Source organism: Esox lucius, chromosome 12, assembly GCF_011004845.1.
Source record: "Esox lucius isolate fEsoLuc1 chromosome 12, fEsoLuc1.pri, whole genome shotgun sequence".
NCBI lineage: Eukaryota > Metazoa > Chordata > Actinopteri > Esociformes > Esocidae > Esox > Esox lucius.
In genome coordinates this window covers 27,724,593-27,735,812 of record NC_047580.1, presented here as the reverse complement: position 1 = coordinate 27,735,812, position 11,220 = coordinate 27,724,593, and the positions used below count along the sequence as shown (strand labels likewise).

At 38.9% G+C, this 11,220-nt stretch overlaps 1 protein-coding gene across 1 annotated transcript in view; it reads left to right on the top strand.

Moving 5' to 3' along the window:
- Window positions 1-3,690: 3,690 nt before the first annotated feature.
- Window positions 3,691-11,220, top strand: part of LOC105013569 (teashirt homolog 2) — a 45,046-nt gene continuing 37,516 nt past the window's right edge. The window contains exon 1 of the mRNA XM_010875150.4: window positions 3,691-4,173. Coding sequence (XP_010873452.2) covers window positions 4,134-4,173 — 40 coding nt within the window. The 5' untranslated portion in view covers window positions 3,691-4,133. The remainder of the gene's footprint in view (window positions 4,174-11,220) is intronic.

The following is an 11,220-nucleotide window of genomic DNA, read 5'->3' as shown; positions in this document are numbered from 1 at the left end:
AAAGTGGAATGTTTTGGGAAACACAGACCAGTTTTTGTTTTTTTGAAAACCAAACACTACCAGAGGTGTAAAAAGTACAAAGTAAAAGTACTCAACTGGGTTCGGCTGTGTTCACCACTTTTGGGAAGTATCTAATTAAGATCTAAATAACCAGGTAAAGGGAGTTCAAAACTAACTAGTGATCAATTAAATAAAAAGGAAGAGTGTAAATTATCAATTAAGGACACTGATGAGTTATGAACTCTGTTTACATGGTCATTTAACCCTTCTTCAGGAACCTCCCAAAACTGATGAACACAGCCGAGTACTTCTACTTTGTACTTTTTACACCCCTGAACACTACGTTACACAATTAAGAACCTCATACCAATGGTCAAAAATGGTGGAAGCAGAGTCAGGATTTGGGGACATTTTACAGGAGAATGTCAGGCAATCTGTCTGTGAGTTGCAGTCATTGCTGCTAAAGTTTTCACAACCTGTTTTTGAGTCCAGTGGGGTGCTTAATTTTTCACAAGGTGGCGTTGAGTTTTACATACTTTTCATTAACACAAAACTGACACAAAAAGCTTATTTTGATTCAAATAAAACCAATTATCCATCACTTAACTAATTAAATCATCTGTGGCAGTTTAGGGCTAAAGATTGTGAACGGTTCAGAAACCCTGTTGTAGACATGTGGTTCTTTATTCCTAGCACTACACAGCTGATTGAAATGATCATGTCATTATCAAAAACATGCCCACCATTTTGATTTTTAGGAACAGGAGTAAGAACCAGTGCTGTAGACAATCGTTGTAGACAATCATCTTTCTGCCATACACAGTAAAGTTCACAAGCATTTCCATGAAGTTCTGCATTCTTGGCTTGAACACCAATTCTGCTTGTTCCTTTCATTCTGGGTATGCAGTAAACATGTGTGTGAGCCTCTTTTGGTTAGAGTGGTTGCTAAAACACTACCAATTTTTTTGAGGGCTCATCAAATACAAGGGCTCATTGTGGAATAGTGGTAACACATTAATGGAAATATTCAGGGACAGTGCAGCGGAGGAAATACCCTTTAAACCTAATCTTGAACCTCTCTGAAGTAAAATGTAAAAAGCACACCATCAGTGAGTTGAGTTGTAAAACCACAATAGTCCAGCTATGTGTCTGTCTTTAGGCAGGGCCCATAGAAAAGTGTTTCATAAAATGTGTCACCTCACTGAACCCTCCCAGTTTTCCTTCTACATTTCAAAGCCTGGTAGATGTAGGAAGTTCTCCTTTTTTTTTCCTTACAGAAAACTGCTTCCAGCCTTCAACATTTCAGCCATCGCCAAAATGTTTCCCCCTCTATTGTGAATTGACAGGGAGCATTTTACATTAATGATTAATATATTTTTACATTAATTAATATTATGGGTCTTTCTTAACTAGGCTAACCGGTTCATTATCTAGTTGTCTAATCTACACTTTCAATTATGTTACCTATTGCCTTGTTTTTGCTAACTTGTAGATCATATGAAAAGTGTGCGTGTTACAGAAAGACAACAATTTAATAGATTTGTCTTGCCATAACACTATCTGACCTGGCAAATCACTTCATTTTTAGTTGCATGGATCTCTAGACTAATGTATACCCAGTGTCTCAGGGTTCATAACATGGACCAATACATATTTTCTATGTAATGTTTCAATATCTATGTAAGCCAAATGTTTTACTTACATGGCTAAATTATCTTGTATATTATTATATTCTGCTGTAGGACATATAATTGTGTGATAGGATGTTTATTGAGGTATTAAACATTGATGTGACTAAATGTGGCTAAAAGAGGGATCTACAATTGTGAATTGCTCTGCAATAATAATAAGTCCAAACTTACTGGACTGATAGATAGAGTGGACTGGTCTATGAGGGTGACATTAGCTTAGCATTATGTGCTTGTATATGTGGAAGTACGTTATGTATCTGTGCCTTCTGTTTAGTTTGCTTCAACAACATGCTTCAACATTGAATTAGTAAAGTACAACAATCTGAAAAGAAAATGAATATAACAAATCAATCAATCAAATGTATTTATAAAGCCCTTTTTACAACAGCAGTTGTCACAAAATGCTTTACAGAGACACCCGGCCTTAAACCCCAAGGAGCAAACAACAGTAGTGTTGAATTTCAGGCAAATGTGATTTGATTTGAAACATGTCAGACTTTGACATCCCAAGACAGACATAGTTCAAACCAAATAAACACACATCAATGTGTCTTAGTTTACAGAACTCTCAGCATGCAGGAAACTAAATGAATATAATTGCTGCGATACTGAACATGATGGAAGGATACAGCCTCAAATGGCCACAGGAAAGAATCCTCTTGCTAAAGACCTGTGTTTGTTACTAGCAATGAGATGTAAAATCCAAAAGCAGCCAAGTTAGAGAGGTGGAGCCATGCGAACAGAGGTACTCGACAAACTTGGAAAATGTGGGCGTGATGTGGAACTAGGTAGGTACTAGTTGTAGCAGAGGTGTCCCATAGAGGTCAGTGAATGATTTATGTAAAATTGATCACTTTTGGACAAATTACACACGTTAGATTCGCTCACATACACGCAAATACAGACACACACACACACACAAACACCCCCCCCCCCACCCACCCACACATCAACCCCCCCCCCCCCACACCATCTATGGATCCATGCAGGTCGACTAGGGTAGGCTAAGTGTCAAGTCGACGCTAGGTGCGTAGCAGTAGTTGAGCGCAGCGTGGCATGCAGGTGGAGATAAGATGAACTGAGCGGAGGTGGGTGGCAGAGTTTCTGTGGGACCTGCCAGTCAGTGACTGTGTACACACACACACACACACACACACACACACACACTGGCGTCTGTTGTACACACGGCCCTGCCGGGTTGGGTGTTAAAAACTGTCAGACAGGTAACACTGGGGTTGGATCAAAGCCGTGATTGATCACGAAGGTCCAGGCCGTGTTCAGGGGAGGTCTCTGGCATTCTGGGCAAGATGACTGACATCCACATAAACGGGATGATAGAATATTATTAGGAGGCAATTTGTAATGCACGGACTGGCTGGGGCAAACCGGTTTCTCCATGAAGAGGCATTGTGTCAAGATTGTGAGATCATGTTGCTCTTTTAGGAGCACCAAAGACATCCATCATATCACCTAAACCTGGTTCCTGATTAGGTCATGTGTTGCTGCGCTACAGGAACACAACACGCTTTGTCTAAACATGCAGGTGTACTTGTATACATCAATGGTTTCTGGTGAAGCAGTTGGTCGTTATCCTCCACAAGCATAGCAATTCTCTCAGGAAAAACAGATAACATACATACATATATATACATGTGATGGTTTGTGTAACACCTGCACTCACAGGTCCAACATGGTGGGTTTTGTGAGGATCAATGTGAGGAAGAGCAATATGACCAGGAGTCAAGCATTACAAATACATGTGCAGACAATGTCATTTAACATTTTTGGGAAGTAATCTAAGTTTGTAAAGCCATGTTTCTTCTATAATCTTTGAAAACAAAAGCAAACTTAAATCAGGGTAGGCTACTTTTTTGTGTGTTTGTGTTGGCATAACAGTACCACTATATCCGTGTTTTCTCTGGCCCCTGTCCCTTTAATAAACTCATGGTTATCTAGTGTAACAAATGTCTCGCTGCCATCATCAAGTCCAGGCGAGGAGGGAGGAGTTTTTAATGTTCAGTTTGTTCTATGGATCGATGTTTCCTGGCATCGCCTTGCGCTGCCTGCTCCGTGCGTGATATAGTCTACCATCCCCACACGTTTACGCTCTTCCTTCCATAGCCTATAAGCTATTCAATACAGAGCGCACAAAACCTGACTGGCATCTGACGGACGTCGTCCTATGGCTTTGACGGACCCAAACGGAAAGAAAAAAGAAGACAATACGCCCTGCATGATCTAAGAACGGAGGTGAAAGAAGAATATCCGCACTGATATCTGCTTTGCCCAGGCAACGCGTTTTGACCCTGGATTTTATAGTAAGAGGAGATAAGTACTCTTGAGAGCAAAATAAAGAGTCGCTCTCTCTGCATGGACTATCTTACTAGACGGCATACCGATTTCACCTGGGCAGAGTGAGCTACGTGAACTACGAGTTCAAAAATGCCAAGGAGGAAACAGCAGGCGCCGAAACGGGCTGCGGGTAAGAGGACATTCACGTACCTATATTGATCTAGAACAATATTAGTTGTTTTTCTTTCCAAAGTGACATTGCATTGGTCTATGTTAAAACAATAGTACTTTGAATTTGTACATTAGGTTTTGAGTAAGCTACTAGCCTCTGATCCATAGCGATGATCCGGGACAGTAATACCGGATGACGAAGGTGGAACTTATTCAAATGTCATACTTGAATATTTTGCAAGTTTTGTTTATGTTGTGTTTCTTTTCATTAATAGGGAAGTGTTTTATCCGAACACGCGTGGGTGAGAAATTATTCACGTAGTCTGCGTTAGTGTTTAATTTCGTCCAAGTAATTGGAAAGTTGTTATGCTAGAAAAAAATGGAGTGTGCGGTATTGTCATAAACAATAACACACAGACGTGCGTGAAAGTATATTTCAGATGTGAGCTTCGGCTAGGCTATCTGAAATGAATGAACTGCGGATGAACTCCTAATATCTCATAGCCTAGACAAATGGAGAACACACACACACACACACACACAAAATGCACGCACACGCCGAGGAAAAGAGAGTGTGAGGGTGACTGAAACAACGACCAAAGTTCCATTTATTACCAATACATTTAAATGTTTTTAAGCGTGACACTTTATTTTGTATGTTTGCATTGTGTGCACGCGTGCAAATTGTGTGCGTGCGTGGTCGTACTGCGTGCGTGGTCGTACTGCGTTCGTGGTGTCCTTAGTTTTTTTTTTTCCTTCTCATAGATGAATTGTACCTAAGCTAATAATTCACGCTGTAACTGTGTAATGCAAATGCTATGTAAATAGTTATACCTGACCGTCAATCATCTGGATTATGTCAACTGAATACATACAGTAGGCTTACATCTACAATGCAAGGTGCAAAATACAAACACAGGAGTAGACCAAGCTCTGTTACTACTGGGACATCAGTGTTCTTGTAATGGTTCTGTTAAGGGTGGCCAAACCGTTTAAATTTTTACAAACGTGGGTTGCTTTCTGATAGACCAGTACCAAATCCTTTGTTCATCTGCTCTGCAAAAATAATGCGTGTTCATGCTCAGGCCCTACACGTCACCTGAATGATTAACCTTGACCTTGTTCTGAGGGTTAAAATAACACCATTAAAATAACACAGTGTACCACAAAATAGTTGCAAAACAAAAGAGATGATGGATAGGAATTGATGTATAAAGGGGCATCATCAGCGGAGGTGGTGGGAAGCTGTTCAGCGGGTTTAGAAGTTATCACTCCTTATTAGGTTTGCGGATGTAGGCACCAGATGGTGATTGGTCTCTGCCAATGATGGTGGATATTTATATATTTCGCTGTTCAAGATGGTGAAACACTTGTGAAATAAACAGTCCACACACACATGCACTGTCACACACACACGGACACACGCACAAACACACACACACACACAGAAAAAAATCTAAACACCCCTAAAACACACACACTCATTTTCAAATACCTATATTATTATTTGCGAGCTAAATATTTTTTCCTAGATTCCATTCAGAAAAAGGCAATTTTCTTTAACATGTCCCCAACCCACAATTATTCAGAGAACTTTTTAGAAGATGCCTAAGCGATCCCTTTCCAGCTCTCAGCTGCCTCGTCTGTAATCTGGTAAATGTGTCAGCCCTATAGAGAAATAAGCCTTCCAGAAGAGTTTCTTCATTGTTGAGGTAATTGTCTCCTCTTTGACAGGCACATTCATCAGTGGCTTAATGGTCAATCAAAAGTTGGCAGGCAGAGTGTTTTCATTCTTTCCTATCCACTACATTAGGAATACTTAATCAAAATGTCTCCCGGTAATGGCTGTGAAGAGTTCATGACTGACTGATCCGTTGTCTGTGCCGATAGAAAATTAACAGCTCGGCACTGGAGATATGTGGGCCTGCAGATAAACAAATTGTGCATTAATATTTCATCTTCAAGACCTGGGATGTGCTATCAGGCGGCTGAATATTCCTGGTCTGTGTTGTCATTTCTCTCACTCGCTTATTTCCCTCTGTATTCTTGAAGGCTCTTTGCAGCTGTAACTCATTTCGCTTGATGACTTTACTGGGGTTACAGAGAGTGACGACAAATTGATTACCTGGCAGAGCAAGAATGGAGTGAAGAGAGACGCGGGCTGACAGTCATGTTATAATAATATGTTTAATGATGTGTGGAAGGGAACAAGGAGAGAGGGGTATTGAAATAAGAGATGCATCGAATAGGATTCATTTTCTGTAGTAGATGTAGCAGGCCCATTCCTCAGTGAAATTGCAATCTTTTAAGGTGTAGTAAAGAGAAAGTCCTCGGATGCAACACATTCATTTATGGGACATTTGGTTTTTATGGCGTCTCTCCTTGACGAGTAGTATTATTAATAGTTTCTTTCTAAATTTGAGGTTTCTGACATTCATCTAAAGGCCAGCTTCAGTATTTGGCTATTTTCAACATTTACTTCTAATTGTTAAGTTGCGTTACACATTTGTGGAAACCTTTGGTGACTTTAAAGAATATGCATGGCCAGGAATATCAGAAAACCTTAATGAAAAGTACATGTGTTGGAGACTTGTACACTTGCAAGTGGTTAGTCCTTATTCTGTAAGTGGACTCAATAAAATTCTGGTGAATGTGGTAATACGTTACATTTTTTGCAGCTGTGGAAGTTGTTCTCTTATCGGTTTTATAATACCTTTAGCTGTGCCTCAAACTGTTACCCCAATTTGCCGTTAACAAGATAAATCGGAGAACAGACAAAGGCATTAAGTGTTGCAGTGCCAGTAAGTGAGTGACAGCAGCTTGTGGGAAGTGGCTATCTGAAATTCCTCCTAAGTGGTTTGTTCTGGAAACATCTTATCATCAAGGCAGATGGTGTTTATCCAAGTTTTAGGTAAAAAGAAAAGGGATTTTAATGCAACCATTTGATTTGAAGGACAATAGATTAAATGATTTGGTACCACCAAATAATGAGTGCTAATTTCAACTGGGTTATTATTTGGAAGAATATTTCCCATGTTTGCTAATGAGTATTTTTGATCATTGCTTTATTTATTATTGTCTTAGTCTTGACAGCTTGGTTTCCCCCCCCCCCCCCCCTTGTGTAAGAATAGTGTGGGGTTGGGTCATCCGGTTGCACTTTGCCGGCATGCCATGCCAGGTGAGGTGACAGCAGGTGTGGATAGCTAATAGTTTGAGAGGCTTTTGTTTGTCTGGTAGTCAGACAGGGTGGTACCCTGTCTGGGTGATAAGAAGGCAGGCTCCTTTGCCCCGCAGCGGGTTGGTCTCTCCCCTCCCCAGCTCCTGTGTTGTGTGGAAAACAGACTGTTATGTTTGGTCTGGAGGCATGTGCCTGACTGCCTGCGCAGTGTTGCAGCGGCAACCTTCTCAGTCGCAACGCAACTGCAGCTCGCAACCGCTCGTTCACCTTGCGTTCCCTCCGAGACCTGCGCTAGTTTCCAGGCAAATGGCACAATTTGATATGCCGTTGGGCTGGCCGATTCATGTGGATAATGTATCCATGTGATCGTTGCAGCAGAAAAAAAGGCTATTTCATGTTATTATTTTTTTCCTCATTAAGCCAGACAATAGCTAGAATATTGGGAGGGTTTATTGCAAGCAGGCTAAATCTCATTATTTCTACCTGACATCCCAACTATAAAAGAAATTATGCTACGGCACAGTGTTTTGTCCAGGTCCCTACAGATTCAGTGGTTTAAAGACCGAAATGGGGAAAATTCTGAAGCGCGAAGGCAGTTAGTTCAATGTACTTTGAAGATGAAAATGGGTAAGGGCCTAGTAGACATTATACCTTAATACTCTGCGGTCCTGCTATTTGATTACATGAAGGACATTTGTCTGTGATGAAGTACAGTGGAACTTGTTCACTTGCCAAGCTTCTTATAATAATGTTATAAGCACATTTAGCTTGTACTTCACCTTCACAGTTTACTCACATAGGAAATAATATAATCACTACCTGACAGTCGTTGGCTGAAATGTATAGTTTTAGACCTAAGCGTTGGCCATCTGGCTCTGAAGCCAGCGCTGGATCAGGTGTCCACGCTCCATATGCCTCTCAAATAGATACATCCATATAGATCCATATCTTTTCTATTTGCCCCAGGTCACAGAAGAATGTCTTAATGTTGTACATACAACAATGTTCTCTAGTTTCAAGGACATGCTGTAAATGGTTTTGTTATTAAATGTAACATATGTGTGTAAAAATAGAATAGCTTTGAGTGAATGCTAATTTGATGATGAAAAACTATTGAACATGTGCATAAAGCCAAAACACAATCAAGACATTAATCTGAAGTTATCCGTGGTGTACCTGATTTTCTTCTAATCAAATCCTTAATGGGCTTCAATTAAGATGTATTATGCAAATTAACCCTCTGCAGTTACTGCCTGCAGTAGCAGGAGCTATGACAATATTGTGCTAATGGTGTCATCTGTAACAATTACAAACGTAAACTGAACTTCATACTGTGCATCTATGCTTCCATACAGGTCAAATGTCTTTACATTTCCATTTAAACATTGTTTACTTTCAGTATATTAGTCTATTGTAAAGGCTGCATACAGGAAAGACTCCACTATTCTAATTATTTAAAACAAAACAATCTCAATAAAAACTATTCATATGTTCAAATATTTTTGTTGGTCTTTATTGATGTGCTATTTCTGCAAGAAGTGTTAAAGTATTTTTTCAAATAATCAGCTGAATCCATTGCTTGTCCAAGCTGGCTTAAAACACCTCATATGCCTATCGTCAGAGGAAGAGAAAATTGGACACCTTGCATTTTGGTTTCTTGATTTAATAATTCTGACCACTTTATAGCTGGCACTTTTCACAAGTCCTCACATGTTATAATACATTAAGACCTAATGTGATAAACCCAATACTCTGCCATCTTGGCCTACTCTCAGTCTTTAAACTGGGACATTTTCAAGTTTTATCTATTCATCAATTCAGTAACATTTATTGTAGAAGAATGATGCTTGGAAATTAAAATGTTTGTATATAGGGATGTATAGAAACTAATAAAACATGGACATTTTTTGTGTCAATTACTGTATGGTAGTGTATTTGACAAAAAAATAAATTGACTTTGACAAACAGTAAATAGGTTTCTGATGTTTTTTAATTCAAAAATGTTCTTCAGTTGGCATTAGTACATAATGTCAAAGGTCATCACTAACCATATATTGCTATTAACGATCATAGTGTACAAAAATCCTAATATTATAAATACAGGAGATATATTATGATCGCCCTGCAATGCAATCATTTAAGACCGTTCTTGTTATTCATTTTCCATTGGTGTGCTTTTCCAGCCTTGCCTGCATGTGCTAAGCCACTCTGTTGAAACTAACATCTTAATTGAAACTCATTAAATAGCGCTGACAGCTTAGGTGTCCGTGTTGAATATAGAATAATTCTGTTGTACTTACAACTTGATTAAGAGGATCCAGAGAACATATTAATGTTGTATGCCTCAGTCTACTCTATGTGGAATTTATAAGTATATTGTCAAAGGGAGAAACCTGTGTAATGATGTTGTACCAGGTGCATGTGCTAGGCCAGAGGCCTTAGGGGGAAAGGTTAGGAATGTCTGTACAAGGTCACAGCTAACAGCTATTATGTCACTTAATTTTATAGCACTTACCACCATTCTTTTAAATTTTTGAAGAACAATTCTGTACAATAATAGTTTAGCATCTGAGCAATTGCTGCTCAAACTGTGTGTTACGTACAGTATGTCATGACCCGATTCCCCAAGAAGTTAATTTGGAACAAGCCATGGCTTAATGTGACGTGTTGTCTTAAACACCTGAAAAACGCAACTTGACGTTCACTGTCATGTGTGTAGTAACAGGACAGTTTGCATGCAACCCAAACTGGGAATTGAATTGTCTTAACTCATTGCTATATTCAGTCACTGCAAGGCACACGTCATTTTCAGAGCAAGAGTAAATCATACACCGCTATGAAAAATGTGCATCCTGTGTCATCTAAGCTTGTAATGAGAGGTAATTGGTAAAAAAGAATGTCTGTCTTTCTAATGAGCATATGTCCAGAAGAAAATTAATGTGAAAAAATTTAGGAAATTACGATTCTGATGCATTGTATTTGCCATTAAGACATTTATTTTCTAACGACATATACTGTATATAAATATGTTTAAAAGAAAATTGTGCTTCTGCTTCAAGAATAATCAAATATTTGCAAATATTTTCACATATCAATTTCATTTCATTTTCTTTTTTCTTGCTTATGAACAGATTAATCTACTTGATCCATGTTGGATCTGAGATTGCAGACATCTGATTAAACCATTTTAGAATTTTCACAACTTTTTGGTATCTGAAACGGGGATTTCCGTAAATGCTGGATTTAAAACGTAATAATTTTGCATCCCATGTTAATAGCAGACGGGGAGGTCTTTGTATGTGAGAAAGCTTTGCTTTACTGTGAGCCAAGTGTAACTGTAGTGAAAGAAAACGCCATGCCAAAGGCTTCCTGTATGAACTGACTCATCACGAAAGGTTCATGTGGTTTTTGGATGCTGTGATGAAGACACACCCTAGTTTAGAAAAAACACAAAAGGTTTCATGACTGATTGGACAAATGTAGTTGTTAAGAACATCTAGACAGGACAGTTTCCAAATAATGCGTGGTTAAAAAAGCAGGGATTAAGGATTAAAAACTATTTAAATCAAGTATGATTTAGTTACATTTGTACTGAGTCAGGTTTTATGCTTCTTCATTCCAGACTAAGTGATACCAAGGAAATTAGTAAAAGGAAATATATCATGACTATCATTACTATAATAGAGTAAAATAAGGTATTAGCAGAATCCTCTCTCTGCACTATTTTTTCAGGGTTCTCTTTTCTCAAGTACATACTGTATGTTCAAGAGGTCACTAACCTGGCCACTCATATGTTATCTTATGTCAAACTAGTAAAATATCTACTCCTAAACCAAAAGCAGAAGGAGTTTTATGTTCTATTCTGAAGCAGTGAAACAGGAAGGTATT